The sequence below is a fragment of the Gymnogyps californianus genome, chromosome 2 (genome assembly GCF_018139145.2).
Source record: "Gymnogyps californianus isolate 813 chromosome 2, ASM1813914v2, whole genome shotgun sequence".
Lineage (NCBI taxonomy): Eukaryota > Metazoa > Chordata > Aves > Accipitriformes > Cathartidae > Gymnogyps > Gymnogyps californianus.
Window position 1 is genome coordinate 25009582 of NC_059472.1, and position 26855 is coordinate 25036436.

The 26855-nt window shown below is 41.7% G+C and overlaps 1 protein-coding gene across 1 annotated transcript in view; it reads right to left on the minus strand.

The window, feature by feature from the left end:
* Nucleotides 1–18616: 18616 nt before the first annotated feature.
* Nucleotides 18617–26855, minus strand: part of SDC2 (syndecan 2) — a 60581-nt gene continuing 52342 nt past the window's right edge. The window contains exons 3-5 of the mRNA XM_050892442.1: nt 22031–22164; nt 21090–21225; nt 18617–19829 (exon numbers count right to left, since the gene is read on the minus strand). Coding sequence (XP_050748399.1) covers nt 19666–19829; nt 21090–21225; nt 22031–22164 — 434 coding nt within the window. The 3' untranslated portion in view covers nt 18617–19665. The remainder of the gene's footprint in view (nt 19830–21089; nt 21226–22030; nt 22165–26855) is intronic.

Genomic DNA, 26855 nt, shown 5'->3' on the forward strand with positions numbered 1-26855 from the left:
CAGGCTCTGTGTTCTGGATTTTCAGAAAACAGTTATCACAGAATCATAGAATAGTTTCGGTTGGAACGGACCTTTAAAGGTCATCTAGTCCAACCCCCCTGCAACCAGCAAGGACATCTTCAACTAGATCAGGTTGCTCAGAGCCCTGTTTAACCTGTCCTTGAATGTTTCCAGGGATGGGGCATCTACCACCTCTTTGGGCAACCTGTTCTAGTGTTTCACCACCCTCATTGTAAAAAATTTCTTCCTTATATCTAGTCTGAATCTACCCTCTTTTAGTTTAAAATCATTACCCCTTGTCCTATCACAACAGGCCCTGCTAAAAAGTTTGTCCCCATCTTTCTTATAAGCCCCCTTTAAGTACTGAAAGGCTGCAATAAGGTCTCCCTGGAGCCTTCTCTGCTCCAGGCTGAACAACCCCAACCCTCTCATCTGAATACATTAATTCTAATACCAACGCACTGAGAACAGAAGCAACAGAGAAGTGCCATATATTCCAGCATTACAACAATGAGGAAAAGCCAAAGGAGATAAAGCAGCATGTGAAAGGGAAGAAAAAAATTAGAAAATTTGACTACTTCTCCCCCGAAACGTAACTGCTCTGACTTCAGTAAACCCTTGAGACCTGTAAATGCATGATAGTGGGACTGACAAGAGTGTGGTGTGGTGTGTAACGCAATGATGAGATAGCTGAAAGGGCTGCACCATAATCACAAGAAAATGGCACTGGTTTAAAAAAAAAAAAAAAACACACAACCAAAAATGAGCCTATAAACATCAGATATGCTTTATAGACACGTATATCATGTGGTTTTTACCTGCTGGGTTCACCTCCTGACTTAAAGTCAGGGTCAGCAAAACAGGATTCACTTTGTAGGGATTTTTTTAATGCTTCTACTTTAAATAAAACTTGCTATACGATCTGGATCGAAGAAACATAGGATATATCACTATTGATAATGATAGCTCCTCAAATAAAGCTTGAAACATGCATTGACTTCTTTCAGCCTAAAAGCTTAAACCATAAAGCAATTTTCATAAATTTGTTTCACAAATAACATCAGATGGGAGAGTATGATGTGGGGAAAAAAAAAAACATTTCTAGCCGTGCCAAAATTCCCACACTAGAGAAAGCATAAAGTCTTGTTCACTTATGAACACAAAATAATTCATGCTGTTGTGTCAAAAGGATTATCTTTACTCAAAACCAATATTCTGGATCAAAAATGAGACCTACTTTGAGCAATGAGAGGACTGCTAACAGAAACACCACTTAGCGCTGGGAAATACCTTTTTCTCTAGGGAAAAAGACTTGCGAACGACTGTTCAGCTCACTTACTGCCAGATGTAAACACAGAAAGACAATCATACTATTCTGACCACCTCTTTTTCCAATGAAACAAAAAATTCATTGTCCCAGTCAAAATTTAGATGTGAGGCTGAAGACACCATTGTCACCTGCTATGAGCACAGGAAACTTTTAAGAGATGTTTTGACATACAGCGTAAGTTGTCCTCTCCAAGTTTCCCCCAGTTTGACCATCTTCTCCTCTCTCATCACCAGATTTGCCAGAACAGTCCACAATCGGACAACTACCAAAAAGCCCCATATGATCCACCCATATCGGCTATGCTGGGTTTGACTATGCCAGGTTTGACTATGCCAGGTCTTTTTAATAACCACGACTGTAGTGTACACCAGGTAGCACTGCAAAGCAAGACGTATCTGCTGGCTTGGGTGGCATCACTTGCTGGAAACAAGCCCATCTGTCCTCATTCAGTTACTCTTTGAAGGGCAGCCACAGAGATATACCTGCTCACTACCACCCTTTCTGCAAATTTTCTCTTCAGCTATAAGAGGTAAGTCCAAAATGAAGCATGAATCACAGACCTCAGCTGCAGTAGTAAGGTATATTAAAATCAGTGTAGGTGTATTTTACCAGCCTATGGACTGGGCAACAGAAGATTTGGATCAGTTGTGGCTTAAGTCCATCTAGGTCCCAGCTACGGTGGCTCTGCCTTCCAAATTGTCATTCACTTGCACCAGAACCTCGTCCATATGGCCAGGCAGCGAGTTGGTTCTGGGAACCAATCCAATGAAAAACATTTATTCTTTGTTTGCAGAAATTAATCATGAGCATTAGTACCAGTAGGTTACTGCCAAAGAGAAAATGGGGATGTGCTACTCGAAGGAAGATTGGACTGCAGCAGTCCCTGCAGCCTGAAGAGCAGACAGCCCTGCTCTTTCCACCACCTCTCTGGGTGAGAATCGCTGACCAAGAGACAGGCGGGTGGCTGGGGTGGAAACCTCTGCAGCAGCTGCAGATAAATTAGACAAGGGCAGTAACTCAGAGCCTGCGCAGAATTTTCCAAGCCTATTCCTGAGGCTTTTTTGCTTTTGAAAACCCAATAGAGATTCCTTACCCATCAACTATTTCAAGACAACCAAACTGAACAAGTCACTAAAACCAAGTTGACTTTGTTTTCCTTCTAGGGTATCTACAGTGCATCACTGAGGTAGAAATTGTCTGCTCTGTCTATTTTTCGCCAGCACTGAATACATTACCTGAGATTAGTAATGTACTTTTCTGCCTTATCTAGTTGTCATAAGAGAAAATATTAATAGCTCACTGCAGTATATGATCAAACTTAAAGAAATTAGTAACTTACAATTCTTCCTGCTTCCAAAGCAATAAAGAATTTCATTAAACTAAAACTCCAAGAAGTGTTTTCATAGTCTGCCACGGAAGAGCACTCATGTTTTGTATGGGAGAACACGACCAGAGAGAGCACTAGGTGAGCCCTGTGATTCAGAACAGGAAAAATCAACAAGATCAGAAACGCTAATCTCAAAACCTGTGGAGAGTAGAAGGGGAAACCATTACAGATAAATCAAATTTATGCTTTGGTCTTCAAAAGTTACAGATAAAAAAGTGGATGCTTTCCCAACGGAGTCTATTGGCTCAGATCTCATTTTAAGGCTTCAAAAAAGAACATTTCTTTCTCAAATGTCTATTGGCACACGCATAATATTAAATAAGCACCTTTTGTGGGGCTCCTTGAAATACAAAATTACTTTTGACTCACTTGTCTTATGTAAATTCACAGTCAAGTGCCTCCTCTGAAAAAAACTAACACAAAAATTAAAGGCACAGGAGAGCAATATACATGTAGCAGATGACAGCTAGAAAAACTGGGGGAGGGCAGAAGAGTGATTTCATTCCCTTTCATACAGAGTGTTCTAGCAGGAAATGTACTATCAGTACATTTAAGTAAAAGATCAGACACCATAACCAGCAACTGGAGCAAAAGAAAGTAAAAAAAACCCCAACACACATATACTTAAAACCAGAACTGTTTTCTCACATCAGTACTAAAGCAGGCTTCACAAGGGTGACAGTTCTCCTTTGCACAAGATGCTGCATCTGTGGGGTCACAAAACAGGTCTGGGCAAATCCTGAGCTGGTAGAAACTGTCACTGTTGTACTGAATGCAGGATGGTCACTCAGGCAAGTTTAAAATAAATCTTAGTTGTTTATATTTCCTATGATGTAAGAAATGCCTATGATAGGTGACCTGAGATTAACCTCCTCTCACTATAACATAAAGATCATTGATTTATCTTAGAGAACTGAGATAAATTTGACTGGAATTTTTCTTTTCTAAAACAGCATCAGTATCTTTTAAAGTCAGGTTTTAAGATCACAGGTCTTTTGCCATACCTCTGATTACAATGGGTAGTACAGAGAAACATTTTGCTAAAATATATAAATAACTTCTTAGAGATGCATTTTAATCCGTATGTCTGTTCATTAGATACTTCTATCAAATCCCTCTTGGCAGCAACAGCACCAAAAGGATTTTCATGTTTTTCTCTCACCCACTGTGGAGAAAATTCATCAAACAGATCTATGTTAATTAGATTTAAAAGACTCTGAGAAAATATTACTATTATTAATACCAGGACAGAAAAAAAGAATTCAAATGAGCTGGGTGTTTGAACGTTCTCCATTAAAAAAACAAAACAAAATAAATAATAAAATGAATAAATAAATAAATTTAAAAAAAAATAACCCCCCCTACCATTGGTCCATTCTCTCTGTCTCAAAAACAGAAATCAAGCCTCTTATAAGATCAAGGCACCCAAACTATCATTTTTTAAAACTACAGGCTAACAAGGTTAACATTTTTCTCAAGCTGACATACAATTTTTTCTTTTATTGTAAAACTGAAACAAAAGAGAGCAGAGCATTCTCTACAGATTCTGTCAGAAATACTGACTTAATCGGCATTTAGGATATTAGAAATCAGAGCTAAAAATTCACTATTGCTATCACAGTGAAAATGTAAGTGACTGGAGGTCAACTGAAGAAAGAACTTCCATTTATTTCACTACTTTGAGATTATTGCAGACATTTGGTAACAAAAATGTGAAAGATTACTGCAATGCAGTTTTTGACAGATAATATTTCCTGTCGAGACAGAACAGAAAGAACTGTAGAGCTTCAAGATTGTAATCGTTTCGTACATTTCTATGCACAAAGTACTTTTTTAAGCAAAATATTTCACCCCTGCAGCTGCTATCTCTTAGATGTACTGCCATCCTTCATCTTCATCCTCCCACAACTGGAAAGGAAGGAAGAAATGACAAGACAAAGTTTTCAATCTTAAAACAAGAAAGTTTTATACGCTATAGCAGGAATAGATAAAAGAATCCCATGTGCATTATGAGTTTGTGCAATTATATCAACAATAAGAGACTGTGTAAGTTGCTTCCTTTCCCAATTTGGCATTAAAGACATGTAGGCATTTGCAAAACCATGTTATAAAACAAATAAGAATTTATATGAGCTTTTACTGACAGATGTCTCCCAACAGGGGTCAATGCCAGGTTGTTCTTCCCCAGCCCAGATTTGCAATCTGTTCTTATCTGATTTAATATCTCATTGTTCTGCTGTTCAAAAGAATTATATATATTTTAAACATCAAGAAACAAGATTGGGTAAGACAAAGGCTTTGTATGAATCTCTAAAGCTGCAGTGGCTCTAATCCAAGTTTATCTGCACAGAGTTCATCTGAAAGACTGAAGTTTGGGTAAAGTAAAACTCATTGCAAGGCACAATTGATAGATGCTATCCAAGATAGAGTGGATATATCTAAAGAAATGAGTCAAAACTTACAAGGAAACAAGGGACGTAAGAATTCTCATGGATATGGCAGGCTTTGTAGGGTTTCTTTGGGGAAAGAAGTGTTTGAGGTTTTATTCAAAATAATAATCTTACAGGGGGAGCATCAGACGAGACTGGAAGGTGATTTTAAGAAGTGATAGTAGGTAAGCATGAGAAAGACTTTTAATAAAAGCTTTCATCCTCGCAGAAAAATAACCAGAGCAAAGGGCCAATTTTTGTCACCCTAGCTTAAATCTTACAAATTTCTCAAGCTAAAATAGATACATTCTAGATAGACATAGATGTAAGCAGTTCTTCCATTCCCACACAGGGAATCTGTTCTACAGTCATACCAAGTATTGCTTTATAAGAAGAAACACCCACACGCTTCCCTTTCATCGACAGATTACAACACTTTTACAGTCTTTTGATACAAAAGGGCAAGCAGATGTGGAACTGTCTCCAGAAACAGCAAAAATTAATCTAATTTTGAACAGAGTGAAAACCACAGACAGGCAAAATTTTGAAAATTAAGGCTTATAAAACAAGAAATCAGGATTTCAGGTGTAGCATGTGTATGGCCCTCTCTGAGCAGGCGCTTTGGGTGCTCATGCAGTACTTAAGAAAGTTAGGTCCCAAAAATTCTGCAGTTTGAAGGAAGAAACGAGTAACCAACAAGCAAACAGAAATCCAGTGCTTGTATTCGCAATTTTCTCTTCAGTAGTTCTGAGCAGACTTGTAACTTGTCAGACACAACCACTAGATTCAAAAGGCTCCTGGGTATCTAATGCTTCCTTAGTAAAATCTGATTCAGCTAGCAAAACTTACATTTTTTCATGTTTTTTTATATCTCACCTTTCTCTCCCTCATATATATTTTAGTACTTCTATAAAATATGTATATGCATATACACATATATAAAAATTGTATATACATATATAAAAATGCCTCCCTTCTTATATACTTTTCCCTTTTGTATCAATTTGAAAAAGGTAGTCTTTGAAGAATAAAGTCCTGTCAAAACAAATCTAATGGGTACTAGTTACTAGAATTTCCTACTCAGAAGCACCAAACCACTTCACATGCTGGGACCTCTTCACTACGAAGTGTGCCGTAAAATGTAATTAAATATCTAATGCACCCATCTGGTATTTATGGGTTTTATCCATTTGCAGTGGCATGGCTTTCAGTCATTGACTGCTGTCAGCTCTGCTGATTTCAAGATCACGGCAGAGCACTGTGCCTCGCCTAACGCCGATCACGCGTCCCCCAAGCACGTGCAGCGACAGCCAGCTACAACTTAGGGTCGATATTTGGTTTTAAACTAAGAGGAAGGAGAGGGTAAGCAGGCATCTCTTGTCACGCGATGGAGCATCCGTGTTCCTGAAGGGCGACCAAGCTGGCACCTGTCCCCCTCCAGAGAAGGATGGGAGGACGGGCACGAGGTGGGCCCGACACCCCCCTACCAGGCCGGGGGGCTGCAGCCCACCGACCGAGGGCAAGGCTGGCCCGGCAGCACCCCAGGCTGCGGCCCAGCGGCTGAAGGCCCCATTTCGGGGGGGGGGACGGGGGACGGACCTCAGCACATGCTGGCAGGGCTCTAAGGCAAGGCCTCGGCAAGAGGAGAAGACGAGGCTGAGGCCCCTCGAGGCGCCGGTGGTGGGGGCCTCCGTGCCCCTCCTCGCCCCCAGCCAGGCGGCGGAGCCGGAGCCGAGCGCCCCGCGAGAAGCGCGGCCCCGGGGAGAGTGCTGCAACCCGGCTGAGGGGCGCCGACAGGCCCGCTCCCGCGGCGGCAGGCAGCCCGGGCGAGCGCTTCCCGCGCGGGGTCCCCGGCGCCCTGCGGGGAGGAGGAAAAGGAGGAGGATGAGGAGGGGAGCAGAGCAAACACGCACCTTCCCCCTGCAGATCGGGAGGCGACGGCGCCAGCGCGGCCTCCGCCTCCGCCTGGCCGGCTGGAGACCGGGGGAGGAGGAGCCGGCGGGGGGGTGGACGGGGGCGGGCCGCCGCCCCGGCCCGGCGGGTGCCGGTTGCGCCGAGGCCGCCTGAAGCCGCGTGGAAGCCGCCTCAGAGCCCGGGCCCGGGCCCGGGCCTGGCCCGGCGCTACGTTGCGGGTGAGGCCGGGCGTCCCCTCTTGCCGACGGGTCAGGCCGTGGCGCCTCGTAGGCCCCTCTGAGGCGAAGCGAGGCCGGCCCGGGCGCTCCCGCCCGACCCCGGCCTCTCGGGGAGGAGGCCTAAAAACCCCCATCCACTCACCATCACCAGCCTTTCCCGGGGAGAAACCCCCTCGGTGCGAGGGGGCTGCCTGGTACACCGGATTGCGTTTTTGTACGGTGGGTGCGTTAGTGGTGCAGGGATGTACAGCAAACAGACGAAGCATGAGGAGGCTTTCCTGCTGCCTGCGCAGTGGCAGCGGCCTTCTCCCTGGGTGTTTCAGAGCATGGCAATACCATGTCGTTCGTTGACGGTTTCCAGCATGCTGAGAGCCGTCGCTGCCTTCGCACTGCTGGGAACCAAGGTAGGGCCACCGCTCCTCACATGGCGGCCTCCTGCACAAGTAACATTGCACTCATTTAAATTAAGGTATGTTTATAAAAACACTTAGGTAAATGAGTGCAATTTCTTCTGTAGATAAAATCTTAAAATACAAACATGGGTCTTAATCTGCAAACAGTTGAATTGAAGTTCTCAATTGGTTCTGCTTAAGTCAATGGGACTACCCAGGTGCTTACAGGTAAGTGTTTTTACGATCAAAGCCCTTGGTGCATTTCCAGAAAGCTGCTGTAGCAGGAAGACAGTGAAGAATTTCCCTCTAATATTCAACACAGTATTCCAATATTCATGAAATTTCTGCCTAAGTGAAAAGACTGCAATACTGATGAGCTTCATGGGCGTGTACCTCGAGGAGGGATTTGAAACACACGTTATTATAAGATAATGGCTGTCCCTGCCAGCCTGACTCCACCTGTTTATTTCAGGTGACACATTTGTATTTTTTCACTTGTATTTTTCAGTGCACAATCTAGATGGTACATTTTTGCAGCTGGGGCTGTGTCCTCTGCTATACAGATCACAGGGCACGCCGGTGGGATGCAACAATACCTTTCTCTCAAACTGCCTCAGTGCTTGAGAGTGCTGTTCCTTTGAGGGTAACAAAATAACTGTTTAAATAAAAATGTTACACAAGGAAATGGCTATTAGAGATCTGCGGGTCTACCTGTCTCTTTCCTGTGCATTCTCTATATTCTTTACATATCACGCCCTGTAGGCTGTAGGTGTCCGTCTGGGACTGTATCTCTGGAAAGAGGTTACACACAGTGATTAAATAGTTATAAATGTGTCGCTGTAAGTCATGCAAGAAAATATTCCATCCTGAAAGGTAGGCTGTTGCACCCACATCATCTTGAACTTAACCACCAATGTACAGCTTTCCTTTTTGCTTCCAACGAGAGGTAGAACATAGGACAGGTCTGCATGAACAAGCTCATGTAAAACTGTACTTGCAGTATTTGAATTTAGGATTTTGGTTGATTCCTGAGAGTGATTCCTCCTCTCTTCATTTGCTCCCTTTACAATTAAATCACTTCCCAAAACTGGTTTCCCATTAATTTTTCCTGAATTAGCTTCCTTTGTTAATCCTTCCACAGCCAAGGAGTCAGAAGGATGAGTGATAATAAGCCATCTTTTTTCCTCATCATCAGATAGTCAGAAGGATGGAGAAATCTTGGCATGGCTGTCATTAATCCCAGGTCAGAGGGAAAAGAGCACACTGCTCATGTCTTCCGTTGTGCTTGCCCGAGAAGCAATAAGTAAAAGCAAGTAAAGAGACGTAACAACAAAACCTAGAGCTCCACCCCCACAAGCTTCTTCAGCCAGCAACATGCACGAATCTGTTTATGGGTTTGAAACACATCAATACCCACTTAGCCTCGGGAAAGGTATTTCCATCACAACCAACTCTTACATTATTTTCTCGTATTTTGCATTATTCACTAAATGCATAGTTTTGTTTTCCTTTAGTTTGCAGCTTCAGGACTTTTGGATTGCTGTTCTTCCCTCCTCGGGATTGTAATTGTAAATCAGGGAGAGGCTGGAGCTGAGGAGACCTGTGCTCATTTTCCCAGACTTTATAAGCTACTATGCTGGGCAAAATCCTAGCCCCGCCCCCCCTGAAATCACCCATGAGATCCATCTTGCATACTTCTGAACTCATTAAGACTATTCAGGTGCTTGAAGGTCCCCATATGGATGTATCTTTACAAGATTGCTGTGATTACACTGGTAGGAACAGTGTCAGAGTGAAGAACTTAATATTCAAGAAAGGGATTGGATATATATGAATGTCAAAAATAATCAGAATTACCTGATTGTAACTTGGTGCTTGAGGGAATAAGCCGGTATCTAACTCCTGGAAAGGGGAATGAAGTCTAATGTGAGGACAGATGACACTTCTTACTGCTGGGTTTTTTTCACCTTCTATTATACAGTATATGAAGCAACTGGTGGAGTGTGCTGTTAGGCACAGGATGCTGCCTGAACGGATCCTGAATCTCTTCTGATAGGACAGTCGCTTGGTACTGTGCTTCTCCCTGCATGGAATGGGGATGATGGATGATGCTATTTCACTGTGCTTTGTTTTTTCCAGTCCGTTTAGGCTGCATGGTTTTTGGAGCAAGGACTGCTTCGGTGGAGCTCCGAACTTTATTGAAGTCTCTAAAATGTGACCTGTATTAAAATAAGAAGAAGAAATCACAAGCATATTCACATACTAATTATTATGCAAAGTGGGGAGGGGGAGGGAAGAAAGTACGAGATTCCTTTGAAAAGCTGCCAGCACAGGTCCCAACACAAAAGGTGTTTGAAGTGGGAGCACACTGTACCAGCCTGAAAGAAGTACGGATAGACTAGCTACCCTTGTTTAGAAGCACACTCTCAATTTTTCATTTTATGACACTTCTTTACTTTACCAAAGCATTTCTTATTTTTTGACTCAGTCTCCCAAAAGTCTCCTCTAGGTCCACATTGTATTTCAGTACCACTAGAAGGTGTTTTCTTCATTTAAAGTTTTTCTTTGTTGCTTTGCACTGTAGGCAGGTAAATATGGACTGCTCATTAATGCAAACTTCAGCCTTTATTTCCTCTTCTTTTTCAGTTAAAGGAGCTGAAAAGCAATATTCCTAAGTTTCCAAGAAGCACTGTTTTTCAGTTCTTCCTAGGAAGAAGTGTTCAAGCTTGACCCTGACTTGTATGACTTTCCATTTATGCAGCCTGGCAGCAAATAAATATATCCTAATAGTGCATACAATGGGGAAAAAGGTAGTGACATTGTGAAGGAAAAACAGCAAGCACCTCATGGCATGTATTATTCTACACAGTTCTGCTAGCTTTTCTGCTGCTATGTCAGAGACTCGTTTTTTTCAGGTATCGAGCAGCATCAGCGAAGAGCAGAACGTCTGCCAGCAGTGGGTTGGTAGGTTGTGCTTGCTTGGGCCGCCCAATCTTAGTTGGGGCCTGGCCAGTGCTATACAAGTTTACTGTCAGAAGCTGGCATTAGTTGCCCCGAGTTTCTATGCATTCTCATACTAAGCTGATGTAAGCCAGCAAAATTCAGCCTCTCCTGACGAAGTGAAATCTCCTCTCTGAACAACACAAGCCAATATATAGCTACTAGTAAAATGCCACTGTGCACATGCTCCAAGAACACAGCAATGTTGGCAGCTGCGAGCCCTGGGTCCTTACCCAGTGTGCAGCACCCCTTCTGCTGTTACAGCCTCTTGCAGCGAGGGCATGCAGAACCTCAAAAAAGCAATGATGAGCACACGTGCTCCAGGGACATAAAAATGTTAGCAACTCATGACCCCACAAAAGTTCTGGCAGCAAAACTTGCTAGTAAGACATAGCCTGGCAGCGTAATATCTCCTGCAGATTACTACAAGTTTACTTATAGGGGCAATGGCTTTGCCATGCCACAGAAAGGTTTTTGTTAAGCATTGGTGGAAAGTGTTCCCACTTGAATCTCCTTATAAACTGTGTGACTTGTGCTGCCATGAGTAGAGAGCAGAGCGTGGGCACCTGATGTATAACCAGAGGTGCAAGGAGCCCTCTCTGTGCATTCCTATGGATCTCCAGTCTTCAGGTATCAATTGGTCCAGCAATATACATGAGTCTTCCTCCCCTCCTGTGTTTACAAAGCAAAGGCATTTGGATGCTTAACATCAATTATCATATATTTGCATTAAAATTACATTGAATACTGCTCTAAATAACTTTCCTTATGATGAAGGAATCAAATTATAAATAGTTTCTCTCAGCAACTCTTTCAGCAACGTAGCTAGGTACGTTTATTCATCTCAGTATTTTTGTGAGGATAAAATCCAGGTTCAACTTACTCAAAATCTAGGTAACACATATTTGTGTTATTCAACACATATTTGTCCCAAACAAGTTTAAATCTGCAGATACTTTTAAAAATGCAGCTAAAATACATTTTTTATTTCTGGATATAGGGACTTAAGAGTAAAGGGAATCCTCTACCCTGCCGTGTATCAAAGCAGCCCTTTTTTCATAGTGCATCTACCATAATGGTGAGTTCCAAGTTCAAAGGACACCTAGTGCAACCCCACCGCTCTGCATGAAAACACAGTTACTCCCTGGGCACAGCTTGGGCTGGGTTGAACTGTGTTGAACACGTTACAGACTGTCTTCATACAGGATGAGCCAATAAAATATCCATCTAACAGAGGCAGATGGGAGGCTGAGCAGGAGTGTGATTTTCTGGGTAATGATGCTTCAGCCAGCCATTGTACTGGGAAGGGGAACGTTCTTGGAGTGTCAGATACTAGACAGATGGACAGAAACCGAGTGCCAAAATAGCTTGTTACCATCTGATCAGGCCCAAAAGTGAGAGGTGTTTTATTTTGTGATGGGTTTTGAATGCAAACAGACACAACTCCCCACTCAGTGTGTGGATGCATGCTTTGAGACCCAGCTTCACCAATATCTCATTCTAGGTTTAACTACAAGACTCTGAACAGGCTGCTCAAGTCAAGCAGAGATAATACAGCATTTATCATTTAAACCTCAAAAAAATGTGATTCTGCAAGAGAGTCAATGTGTTACTACCAAAACTAACTAAAGTTTTGGAGTTCTTTTCTGATCCTCTGCGGTATATATTTAGAAGATGGCATGATTCTTACTCAAATTTGCAAAGTCTGTCTGATCACAGTTTGAAAGATTTGATACACATACTGAAAAGTGAAAAGCTGATATACCAAGAGCTTGTGTAAAAGAATATATTGCTTATTTAAGGATAAGTACAGCATTTCTTAGAATCTAGAAGAGCCAGAGCTGAACAAGTCTATGAAGTTTCAGAATCTGCATTAAAAGTCCCATCAGGAAAGGCTGAAGTAAAATTCCACTTAGCTTTTAGTGGTTGAATGTGTGTTATAAAAAGCACAGACTGGCAGAGAAAAATTGATGATTTCTACTGCCAGCGCTGTTACAAAAATCAAACCATGAATTGGGAGAAGTCACATGGCTGAGCACCTGTAACCAGTTTTTGAGATGATAAAAGAAAACTTTAGACTCTTTGACAGCTCTTCTGCAGGTATAAAATTCACTTTTTTTTATTTTCAAGCTTTTTTTTATAAAACCACTTAGAAGCTGAAAAAGCAGGAAAGCTTGTGCTCTTCCAACCTATGGAAAAAAAGAAGAAAGATTGAGACCTACTGGTTTTAAAGTCTTAACAGACATTGTGATTGGAATTACTCAATTCAGTTCAATAACTAGCAAAAATGCCTTTGCCTAATAAATAAGTTACTTGCAATAATTACATATGCTTTAAAGTCAAAATGCTTTTGCTAATCTTTGTTCTGATGTGCTTAGCATATTTTACTTTATAAGAAGTGCTAATTTTATGCATTCTTAATGAAATCTCAATTTCCATTGAAAAGCAAGTTGAAACAAATAAAAGCTATAAACTGAATCAGCTGCTAAATAAATATTTATTTAGCATTTTTAACATAACAGAATGGAAAAACTGGAATATAAAAATCGAAGTTAAATTTTGTAATGGTATAAATATGTAAATATTGTGAGCTCCTGTGGAGCAAAAAGTAGTACAAAATTTACTGTAAAGATTAAATTAAATTACAGGTTAACAAGTCATCTTGTTTACCAGCCAATGAAAACCAATTTTCTTTAGGAAAATATCTGAGCACATGCAAAACAAGGTGAAAACTGATGATTTAAAGAAACGTTTCTTGCTGCTGCTTTGATTGTAGTGAATAATTCAAGCTGACTGTGATTCTCAGGGAAGGTTTTCCTACGGTATGGCGCTCAGCTACTGAAGAATTACTGGAACTGTTCCTGAAGCCTTGCCTCACCCAGCATGAAGGTGGCGCAGCCGCTAGCCTGGCAGTGAGGCACCAGGTCAAGGCAGGGTCCTTCAATCAAGGTTTTTGGTCTGAGCAGGAGTTAAGCTGTGCCCTCAGCCATCTGAGACTTGGCCCTGGAAGCTGTTCCTTCCCAAGAAGAGGTTTTTCTCCAAGTCAGCATTAACTCAGCTGGCACTGTGGGCTGGTCCAGAAGGAAGCACATGCTCCGCTTCTCTTCCTTTCACAAGAGACTCTTCTGTTAGCTCTGCGGTAACGAAAATTACAGGGATGAATGATGAAAACTGAACTTTGGACTGTTTTACATTCTTTCAGTACTGTTTAGTGTGATGGTTGTTGACTTCTCCCCTGCCACTATATTTAGAAAGAGGAGTAGGAAGGAGATGAGCGCTAGTATTATGGGTTATGACACAAAAACATCAAAAAGTAAGTCTGTTCCCATTTCTCTTTGGTATCCTCTGGGGAGCTGCAGTGTTTAGAGAAAGGTCCTGTTCCACCGCAGGAGCTCAGGAAAATGGGCACCAAACTTTGTTTAGAATCTAGGACTACATATGGCCATACAAGGTGGGTGGGTTACTAGGACACAGAACTTTTTCCTCCACTGAGCTTATTTTCCCACCACTAGATAAGCTTCAAGTAGCTTGTCTGGTGGAATTATTGTTCACTATACGTCAGCGCTTGGCTTAAAAATAGAAAAAAATCAGAAGCTTCCTCTGCATTCAACAAATCAACGAAAGATCCATGGGAAAAAAAATTGCATAATGCCCCAGAAGAAATCTAAATGAATTAAAGTCACCCCCTACAGAGACCTTGGGCTCTGTTTATTTTCAACAAACTATTACAGGTTTTGCAATATTTTTCTGGAAGTTTTTCACAAGCATTCCTACTTCCTCTCACTCCGGGCTGGGGCTGAACTGCCAGGCTGGAGGAATTCTTTGGACCTGACCTTCAGCCATGAGAGACAGCGGCCCTCAGCCCCAGCCCAAGTACAGCACAGTTCTTAAGCTGTAACGTGAATTAAAAAACTGAAGAGCTCTGCAGGCTACCCCATAAACACATGTGATATCAAAGGCATTAGGGGTAGGGAAAGCTTGACATCTCCCAAGCATGGAAAAGAAACTGAAAGTTGCTTCAATACACAAGAGCACATCTCAACTGCAAAGCCCTGGTTGCGTGTCTCATCCGTTTCTTCTCACCTGCCATGGACAAAAGGTAACCCAGACCCTTCCAAGTGCAATGCAGCACCCTAATCGTTGCCTCCTGCCACCCTCCCAGCACCTCCTGTGGGCAGCAGAAGGTGTGCGGGGTCAACCCTGCAGGTCCTCCACCCACTTTGCTGTAGCAGTTCCTCTGCAAATCCAGGGGACGAGCAGCCAGCAGAAGCTGTGACTAGCAACATCTGCAACAGGTAGCACAGATCTCCAATGTGCTGGGAAGCTGTGTGCAACTAAGACTGGCTCTCAGGGTATGACACCAACACCTGCCCACTCTCCTGCCTACAGATTCTCTTTGTAAAGAGCAAATTCAGTGTGATGGCAACAACTGAAGAATACAAAATGCCTTGTAACTTCCAGTGGAAAACGTGGGCTGTCAGGACAGTTTCTCTTCCTGCCTTCTTTCCACTCACCCCAAATTAATGTCTGTAGTTCTACACGGGCGCTGTCATGTGTTTCCCCCCTCCCCCCCCCCCGAAACTAAGCTCGGATACTGCACTCAGAGGGTTTTTCAGATTCCCACCCACGTGAGCAGCTACTCTGCACATCCAATGCACATGCGAAATTGGTTCACAGGGGTCAGGGCAGGAGCCCACGTTTCCATTTCTAGCTCTACTGAGCTTAAGTTTTATCATTTGTTTGTTTTCAAAGCAAAAAATATACAACTTACTTTACAGGGGAAGAAATCTTGGCAAAGATCTTTTCCACTGGCAGGGTTGGGTTACAGCTCCCCCGCTCCCACCCACACAGCTGAACCCAGCGCCTGGTCAGCCCGAGAGTCAGGAGGAAATGAAATACACATGTCAGCGTCCTCCTCTCCTGCTCCAGTTCCTTAGCAAAACCGCTCTTCTGCTCCAGCCACGAACCATCCCAGGACTAGAAGACGTGCCACGGAGGGGGATGCTTGCTATATCTTTTCTCAGACAAACTGTACAGCAAAGTCATGCTTCCTCAACCTGGAGAAAGTTTTGGAAAGGCAATGCTCTAAAAGTTCACAGCACCGAGTTTTCACGCCAAGGTTCAGAGCTCTATGATACACAGGCAGGAGCTTAAATGTAAAAAAATTAGTATTAAAGCTCATTAAAAATGGACAACAATATTGCAATTTCCTTAAAGGAAATTAAGCCAGTCTGATTAAGCAAGTGCTAAGTAACAAATGTAACTGATTGCAAGTTTAAAAAAAAATTGCTATATTATTTCCATCTGTAAGAATACTAGTTTCCTTAGAGATCTTTTTCCCCTCAGATTCCTTTTCCCTTCTCCTTCTTCGCTTACTTGAGCAAATAATATAATACTCAGCATACTATCATCTCCCTCACACCAACAGTTTTTGTTTAATGTTTATCTGGATACTTCTTTCTTACAAAAGTTTCCTGTATTCTGTATGCTGCTTAAAAATAGCATCTGTCATTTAAGACTGCACTCCACCATCATTTCAATACAAAGCTCCAAGGGAAAAAAAGAGCAACAACTACCCAAAGTTACAAATATGCTACTCTTTCGTTAGGAGATAAAAGAGGGCAATTTTGGTTTTAATTTATCCTATTTCAATGAAGTGCAATGCTCAAAGCGAAGAAAAAGTTAGCTATGCAGCCTGTAAACATGAGCTGCAACTCACTTGTAAAGCTGGCAAGCAGAGGAACCAGGAACTCAACTTCTGAAGTTATTTTTCCATGAATAAAGCAAAGGCGAGAGACTTATTTTAACACAAGCTTTACGTTGCTTGCATTGGGCTTCATTTGCAAAGAATCTAAGAGGAAGTAACTGTTTATAACCCAGGGTAAATCAAAGCAAAATGGCATTTTGATAAACACTAGAGCCTATCAATCACAAGGAGACGCCGTATCAGGTTGCTGAGGAATTTCAGAGCTGCTACAGCGGCTCCAGCAGAGAAGAGCCAAGGGTCTCTAGGAAAAGCCATCCCAGAGGTACAGATGCCGCTGCTAGCTGTGGGCAGGCGGCGCAGCATCCGCAGCCTGGCACCGGGGCTCCGAGCTGCCCAGCAACATCCATGAGTAGCCAGAGTATTGCTAGAAACACATCCAGGAAGGGGAGAACAAAAGGGAAGCAAAACCGAAGCCCAACTCGTGCTAGGAAGCCTCAGTGTAAGAAGCGCGCATTCAGCTGCCCATTTCTTCTGAACAGCGTTGCAGGAAGCCCGGTGTCTGCATCAGCCTGGTTTTCAGACTGATGAAAACTGAACCGATGTTTATAATCGAGATGATAGCTCTGTTAGAATTTTTCCCTAATAGTATGGTTTGGCACTGAAAACAGAAAGGCAAAGAGATAGCGAGATGATAAATGCCACTATCGCCTACTGCATGTTAAGGAAGTTTCATGTTTTTGTTAGGGAGGGTGGGAGGACTGCGATACTTTAAGTCCGTGTACACAGCTGAAGCATTAAACCTCTTCTGCATATAACACAGTGGATAATGGATGTGTAAGGGGAAAAAAAGGTGAGTGAAATAGAGCTGAAACTTTACCATTGTTTCTGCTTGTAAGCAGATGCAGGAGGAACCTGACAAGCATAATATTTGGTAGCCTGCATAATTACAACAGATGTCTACCTTGGATAAAGTGTCCTGTACATTAGGTATAGAGGCAGAGTCTAACATACATAAATAAAAAGAAAACAGCTTCATAATATCAATTTGCTTATGAAGAAGGAGAAGACAATTTATATGGTGTTTATAGCTATACTTACAGCGATATTCATTGCACCCTTAAAGAAAATTCAGATCTACTACCTTAAGCAAAGTAAGCTTCAAAAAACTGGATGTCAGACTATACAAATAAAGTATTAGTTTAGGCATGGTAGACTTTATTTTGGCACTTGAACAAATGCTTTATTTTACAGCAGTGGCACAGCATTTGCCAGAAAATTTCTTTTCTTGGCACAGTTATTTCAAGCAGTTATTTTACTAATTGAATTTCACTAAATATTGCACAATAAGATATACCTGTTAAATTCTTACCCTGTTTTTACTTGTTGAACTTGTATGGCTTTGAAAAACTTGCCAGTAAGTATAAGTAATTTAAAAAGCAATATATTAAATATTTTAGCACAGGATAGCGTTCGTTTGTTCCTAAATGACCACTGAACTTGGGACAGCAACAAATACAAGTTACGCAACTCTTATCTGAAGAGCTACCAGATCTTATTTACAATACATTGCCATTTCTGAGAAGCAGTTCAGCTTGACGTCCTGAACACCTATATTTTGGAAATCTCAAAAATAAAAAATGAGCAGGTTAACAGAGCAGAAGATGAAGCCGTTTGTCTGTTACAAAGCATAATATAAGGAGGCAGACTATCGTCTTCTCCACACGTCCCTCTATCCAACACCTATCTGAGGTCTAAGCAACAGAGCCTTTTCTCTTCTACTCGGAATATTTCTTTCTTCTCTTATGAAGATATTCCACTTGTCTCAACTCTTCTGCTGGAGTCCGAGCAGAATAAACAAAAATTCTCCAAAAGGCCAGGAAAAAAACAAACCCAAACAACAAATCAAAAACCAATATACACAATAAATGAACCCAGGTACTCCTTTGAATTTTACAGTACGGAAAACAACATTTGCAGGAAGAACAGGTCTGTGTCAATACTGCCATTAAATATAATGCAAAGGTTGAATGACTCATAACTCATATACCAGATGCAAAACTTAAACATTCCCACTTTTCTCTGCCACTTCAGCAATACATCTGGTCCGAGGATCAGCCTGATCAACAGCCTTTTTTTTTTTGGTCTGGATTTTTAAGATCTACTAGATGTACTCTGTGACATTAAAACACAAGCAAGTAGACATAAAATGAAAAGCGTACAAAAGTATATCACAATGGAATTCTCAGTATTAGGCCACATGATTTATTCAGTAGTGTTTATGTTCCCAAATTACAATTATGTCTATCCATGTAAGACTACAAAAGTTACCATTAGAATTGTCTGTGCTTATAAAATACCAACATTTTCTTTTACTGTTATATACTCATTAACACCAGTCTGCGACAAGTTACATATAATCATAGGCACTTCAAAGGCTTTAAAAGACGTTTACAACTTAAATGCATTTTTAAAGAACAAAAATTTAAACCCCTACTTGTACCTTCAAATTGCAAATAATTAACAAATACAGTGGCCATAGAAATCTGCAGCAACTTCTCAAAATACTGTTAGAGTCTTTGGGTTTGCTTAGGTTTGTCAGTAGCTTACTCCAAATCTTCCTTACAGGAGATTTGTTTAGTAAGAACACGACTATACAGTTTGTAGTAACAATCCAATTTTACACATTAATTTGCTGTTACAAATCTCACTGAAGCTACAGGTACGCTGAGAAACAATGCAAAGTGTAAAACTGATATTCTGACACTTAAATTTATACAAAGTGGAGGTTAAAGTTTACATAGCTGAAAAATTACATTTACACTAAAAGTTACTGTTATCTGAATTATCTGAAGACAAATTGCACCATGACAACTACAAAAAGGCATTTTTTGGAAACAGATAAATTAATGAAATAAAAACTAACTTGTAAGATCAATCTGAGACATGCCGACAAAAATTAAACAACTTTCATTGAACCATAGGATAAAACAATAATTTTCATTATTTTATATTTATGCATAAAGTTTTAAAAATGATTCAGTGAACATCAATGGTTTTATAAAATAATGCTTTGCCACTGTTATTCACAGAACACTGCAAATGTTAAGTTTTAATTTTACATTTTTAAAGGAATACATGAAAAGTTTTAAATACAATGGGATTTTATCATAAAGGTGCCGTAATGGCTCTTTAATGAAAAAAAAACAAAAAAAATCTTCATTATTCTATGCAAAAGCTTTATTTAAAAAAGTTCAGTGATCTCATAAATAGAGACACTAAATAGGAATTTTATGCATAAAACTCCTTAGTAGGTGCCTTTTGATAGGCAGCACAGGATGGTTTACGTTCACCAAGGTCGTAACTGCCTTCATCCTTCTTTCTCATGCGATATACCAGCAGCAGGATAAGGAAGATTGCGAAAAGAAAACCGATAACTCCACCAGCAATAACAGCTGTAATCAAAGAAACAGAGATTCACAATATGCCGGAAAAACAAGTTTAGCACCATGTTTCTTTTTTATCTCACACAATGAGTTTGCCGTTATTTTCAAATTGCAGAAAAGGGCTCCCATTATGCAACTGTCTTGATTATTAGTATCCTGAAATATATTCTCAGAAAGCCTGTTTGTGTTTATGAAGGCGATCATTTAAAAGGACATTCCACTTACAAGTCAGCAATCCAACAACCCACAGTTCTAAAAAGGTTATTAAAAATTTTCCAAAACCTCAATTAAGAAAGCCACCAGTACTGCCAGAGCATAAAGTTGTCTTAATTTATAATAATAACATTTAAGTTTCTTTCAAACTCATTTTTCAAGTTAACATTTTCAGCCTTAAAAGAACTATTTTGTTACACTAGCTAAGAAATGGGCTTTCCCTTTTCTCCATCAGTTTTCACTCTGACTCTAGACTGAAATGAATTTCCTCTTGATGAGTAATAGGAGAGAACATTTCATGGAGCTGTAGGAACAGAGGCATTACATTCATCATGCACTTGCGAGTGTGTAGAAAGTATCAACTCCAACTACACTTCAAGAGCAAACCCGCGTGCTTCCACTGATGTGGATATTAAGGCTATTTCAAATTTTGATGCTTATAAGAAGATGTGGTCCAAAACTGTGACTTTCATGACTCCCAACACCCCTCCGAGGACATGGGGGAAAAGTATACCTGCAAAAACTGTTCTTATGCCAAAAAAACCTCACATGTAGTGAAAACATTGGTGGCCAGCCTGTGCCTCCCTGGGTTATGCATGCAAATAGACCCTCTGTATCCAAAAGACGACACTCATCCATTCCTCTCTATCCACCCATCCACCCACCCCTGCCATGAGCTCCTCTCAGGCAGTGTCCATCTGCACCAGACGGACCAGACAGCGATGTGCTCTTGGGAGTGTGGGTGAGAAATACATTTCTGCACCGCAAGCATCAATCCGAATTGCAACTTGCTTTCTGAGCTGTAGAAGCTCCAGATATTCAGCAGCCAGTATTCAACTTGTGGGCGTCAAATCAATTAGGAACAGACTTTGCTATTAAATAACTCCAGAAGATGCCCGTCTCATCCTCATCAACTCAACCACTGGCTACCTGCTATGAATGTGTTTAAGAATCTACCAAGAAAACACAAATGTTGAGTTTGCATTATTTGATATGGATCCCCTCTGTTTTCTGTGGTATTTCTGGTGAGATAGGCCTTGGCAAACGCTGCCTCACCTGCCAGAACTTCTGTTCTCTGGAAGAGGTTTTCTGAATGCTTCTCAGTGAACACGTCAGTGTCATCCCCTGGCTCATCACTCTTTTTCTTGGCATCCGTCTCAGGCCTTTCTTCTTTATCGATTTCTTCAGGTGACTGCGGCACAAAAAGGAAAACAGAGCATTGCTTACAGACAGGGCGCACCACAAGTCGGCACAGTCACTGCCCGTCATGGGCAGCCGCGAAGTTGTGGCTCCACACACATACTCCACAATACTGACAAACATAACACACGGGAAGCTTTTGGACAACAGAAAGCTGTGCTAGACATTGTAACTGGATCTATTCGTTGTCATGACGTTGGAATGAAAAACACTATCCACAAGTTTAAAACCCTCAAAAGTTTATTTAGCAAACAGCTGTTAAATATTGCCTGTGTTTATCAGAAAAACAGCCGCTGAATGAAATAACAATTCTGCAATTAACACATCAGGTATGTTATATTCAGAATGCCTTTGAGGGTAACTTAGACAATATTACCTATGGTGGCAGAAGGGAATACTGAAATAGTAAATGGAACCTGGCAAGTGTTCAAACTACAGACAAACCACACAACATTCTCCTTTGAGAAGGGAAGTTTTATGTAGAATTTTTGAATAACTCTTTGAGAGATGTAAAAAAGGTACAGATTGGACTCAAAGGTATCATGAGAAACTGTCTTGTGTATTATATTATTTTTTGCATCTCTCTCTGCTTTCATGTGAAATCCAGACGTCCCTATGCAGACTTTCTAGTAGGAATGAAACTGAGCAGCTCTGTATTCATTTAACAGGCTGCAGTAGCATTAAGTAAAGTTTGTGGGGGCTTTTTAATCCATATAAATCAAACAAAGTTAACACCAAGCCATCAATGCAGTACAGCAGAACCATTTTAAAAATGGTGTTGCTCTGCAGCCACGCACCTTTGTTTGTGCAGGCACCTTGGTCTGCATTTTCACTGTGGTGGTCTCAGCCCTAGATGCATCACTAGCTGTCGGTAACTTTGGAAGTGTTCTGGATGTTGTTATCACTGCATTATCCTCATCTTCTTCAGCACCTGGAGACAAAAAAGGTGACATTTCATTGACCTGTGAAATTCTTCCAGACCAATTACATTTTTTATTATGACACCAAGGTAGGGGTGCTTGCACAGCCCACCCTAGGAAAATGGCCTAGCTGACAACGCCTGCTAAGATAAAGATGCAAGTGCAAACAGAATGCCCCAAACTGTCAGGGGGATATTTGCCCCAAGTGATCCCATGAAAGAGGAAGGGGGGCCATCAGCTGCATTAAGCAGTAACCAGGAAATTACCACGATATTTTTGAAACAGAAGGTACCAGCCTGAAAAGAAGTTTGAAAAAAGCATGAACACTTGTAATGGGGGGGAGAGACCCTGGAGTGAAAGCAGCAGCCGTCAGGGCTGGTGTGACTCTGTCTGATGTGGCCCGTGGCGCTGGGGGCTCTGCCAGGGCTTGGCAGTGCCACCCCCCACCTCGTGGGTGCCCCCAGCAGCCACCTCTAGCTCTCCACGGGGGCACCCCCAGGACCTGCATCCCAGTGGCAGCCTCACATGAGGCTGGGGGCACCTGCGTCTCCCACAGCGAAGGAGTACAGGCAGGGGGTCCTGCACACCCAGAGCAGGGGAGCCTGCACACTCTATGCCTGCGAGAGGGATGTGTGTGTGTGCACACAAGTCTTTGTGCGCCTGTGGCACGTGTTGTGACCAGTTATAAAAGGGAGGTTGGAAATTTGCAGTTGCATATTACCATTTTGTAAGTGGCTGGTATCGTGGTTACCTGTTGTATTGCTGATATTGAGCCCAAAACTATAGTTCAATGATTGCCAGTTAATTATGTATCATAAATCAATCAATCAAAAAACTTCTTTGATCCTGACTTGACTTAAACTACATGAACTGCACATTTTTTCCCTGTAACACACTGCTTCAACAACAAAATCTCTCCTTTAGAGCAAATCTGTTAAGCCCTCAAACATAAAAAACCAAGTAGTTTCTATTCACAGGAAGATTGCTATTACTTTATATTTCAGTCACTAGGAATTCACATGTTTTTAAACTCCACATAATTCAAAAGCCTTTTTCTTTTGAAATAAAGAGTAAGAGGACAGAAAACTCCCTAAAGATGACCTTAAATTTAATTTCCTCCACATTCAAAGCCCTGCTGGAGTATGAAGGCTCCTTTAGAATAAGATAATGGACAAGTCTAATAAATACCCTTTAGTGATACTGGAAGGAAGAAAACACAGACAAGAGACTAAATTATTGCAAGACCTGAAAGAGGAAAAGAATCAACCTCTTCTTGGACCACTCCTTACGAATCTCAATGTGTTCTGCTCATTACAGACACCAGTTAGCCAAGTAGCTATTGGGTAATAAATCCAGCAAATGTGCATAAGAGTAATTCCTAACAAATAAAAATATATCCTCTTACAACAGAATAGTATGACTCACTCATTCCAAACTGACCTTTTATCTTATTTTTGTAGAGAAAAAAACAGGCTGAAAATATGAGTGCAATAGCAAAGTTTTGAACTCATGATCAAGAATTATATACATTTGGCATTGAAAGGAAGGGTGTTAACAAGACAATAACTAAAACAACTTCTGTACTGTAGAAAAGAAAATTTGGAATCATTAAAAAAAGTACTACATTAAAGCTACCGGCACAGAATAATACTGGAAAAACCTTCAGAGCTACCAAAATTACAGTGCAACCTCCAGAATAAAGACCTCACAACAAGAATTAGGTATTTTCCTGAAATGCTACTCAAAGATCAAAAAAACAACATCCTGCTTCAAAACAGAGGTGAGGAAAGGCATCCAACAGGAAAAATTTTCTGGCTTTGCCTCAAGAGTTTTCTTTGAGAAATAAGGGCCCAAAGGATAGCTCAGCCTGCTTTACCTTCCAAAGTTCCTCCAAATTACACAAAACTTTCACAGTCAAGGAAATTAAAATTGATGATCAGATTAGAGATCTGATGAAACACACTTTGAGAGTACAGAACTTGATCTTTTTATGAAATTATAAGTCCCATTTAATCACAACTGCTCCTCCAAAACCTTAAATGCCACCTTTGCTTCAGGCCATAGTTGTGTCTGCCAGATGAAATGGTGTGCGTTACAGGTCTGAACCTCCCTGGCTACGGAGGATGCAGATCTCTGGTCTCTCAACAGCTGGGTGACTAATCTAACTCCTGGACTAGCTGCTAGATTTGCACCAAAGGTACCCAACTCCTCTTACGTACGGCCTCAGGGGAGTCCTGACAATCCCCAAAACACCGGGGCACCTATCGTTTAGGCCTGACTCAGGTACTGGCTCAGACACATCCCTATGGTTCCTGCTTTCTAATTCACTTTTTGGCATGGAGTAGGTCTAAACAAGGGGAAGGCATTTCCAATGCTAAACAGATAGTAGTATTCTCAGAATTACCGTAAACAGGACTGAAGGATCAAAAAAACCTCCCTAATGCTCTCCAGAACATAGCAATAGCATTTTACATAGTATCATGTTCCCTAAAAGGTAAAAAAAAGAGAACCACTCCCCTCCTTCAATCCAAATAGGAGAAGAAAGAACAAACCTACAGGGTGTTATGAGCGTAATTTCCAACTAGGTTGTTAAGAGGAATACTGTGAAATGGTTGAAGTATATAAGAGCTTACTTCTCCCTTTTTGAAAGTATCACTGTCTCTTTCGAAGGTTTCTGGAACTGGCCAGCTTGGGTGATGGTGCTGGGTATTAACTGCCTCTACAAGTAGATACTGCCCTCTTAGTGAGGGCACTGCATGAACCCTGCAATAATTAAACCCATAGCCATCTCTGCGGTAAAGAGTTGAGAGCTCTCGACCATCACACACCATCTTTTATCCACTGCAACTTCTTCAGGATGCCAAACTGCTATCTTCATAGTGGTCAAAATAGCTCTATATTGTACTGTAGTATTGGAAATATCTAATATAGCCCTCAGTGATGTGCCTATTAGCTGCCCCTTGGATGGTGGGAACGCAAATGCTCCTTCACACTTTTGGTGCTTGAGGAAACTTGTCAGGAAATCAAGACTGTGCCCGCTTAAATTATTGTACACTACAAAAAGCCCATGGTAGTTAGCACTCCTACTTGCAAAGTAGTGAGTGATTAACTCTTCCTACCAAACAAATCCAATCATTTTACCCTATCTTTTGGCATCGTGTTTGCTGTTGCACATCGCACTCTGGGAGGACTATCACCACAAGAAAACTTGTCATAAGGTGGGCACACACATACCCACCATCTCTTTCACACTTTCCATCTCTATCACCAATGTGACACATACCAGAATGACACATTTTTAGCTGGCTCATCTCACTTTATCTCACTTACCTCACATGAAAAGTCCCCATTGCAACCCTTTATCAACATAGTGTTAGGCAACCGGAGATGATGCTGTAAACATAATAATAGTGCCCTATCAGGGAACTACAGCTGAAATAAATGGGGACAGTGCAAGGATGTCGTGCCTTTGATAATTCTCACCTGAGGAGGGAAAAAAACCCCAACAAAACTTGAAGAAAGAATAAAAGGAAGAGTCCTAGCTATACTGAAGTATAAGATTCTGTCCAGCACAACAAAAACACTTTCGTACAGAATCACAGTAGGTTTTTACATTAAAGGACCTGGAGAAGCAGGCAGTCAGTGCTTGGGGCTGGTGTAGCAGAGGGACAGAAGAAGCTCTTGCTCCAGGCCAATCCAAAAGGCACTTATGAGTGGGACCTTAGAAAACGGAAAATGAATACTTGCTGTGTTGCCTGCACCACGGGAGGGGAAGCACACCAGGAGGGGGTGTGTCACCCCCCCTGGAGCGCCTGCTGGGCACACTGCCACTGGGGCCAGGAGCGTGCAGCGTCGGCCATGGCCCCCTTGCTGCCTCCTGATCAGCACCTGGCAGAGCACCCACACCTCCCCCTCAGAACCATGGCCCCCCAGCCACGCCACCACCCGTCACCACGCCACACTGCCACTGGACTTCTAAACTGCCTTCTGGCGCTGGAGTGTAACTTTGGCTTCCCTTTAGGTCAAGAGCCAAAGCAGATCCGCTCTTGTGTTTCTTGGAGGAGCTCCAATGCCACCACCATAACTTTCCTTCAAGAACAGTCCCCAGTCACAGTATCAGTCTAGACCTAGTTCATCCTGAGCTAACCTTCTCAACTTGAGCTGCTATTGACTCAGAAATATTAGGTTGGGGAAGAGAAGAAGGGGAAGGAAAAATCTGCACGAGATTCTGATATATATATTGCAGACACTTGTCTACCAGGAGTAACTTAAGAGAAGACACAAGAACCAGACAGACAGTTTTCCAAAGAACTTGTAGATAAATCTAATAGAGATGGTACCTTTCCTTAACATAAGTGTAGTCATGCTGCTTAGCAGCTACTTCCAGGTACCTGCAAGACCAAGGCTCAGTTAAGATCTTTTAAGCCAGAGGAAAAAGCAACAGTAGTTATAAAAGCATTTCAAGTTGTATATAGGCAGAAAAACTATTTTTACTCTTTTATTATTATGCTATATACAAACACCTACACTAAAAAGAGTGATGACAGATTGCAGCATCTCCTCAGAGATGGAGAGTGCAAGAAGGAAACAATGGACTAACGAATTCACTACGGACTTTCTGCTGTTGATACAGGACAATCAGGAAGCAGGCATGGCTCCTTTGGAAACTGTTGACCAATGGATTCGGACTGAACACTTGGGC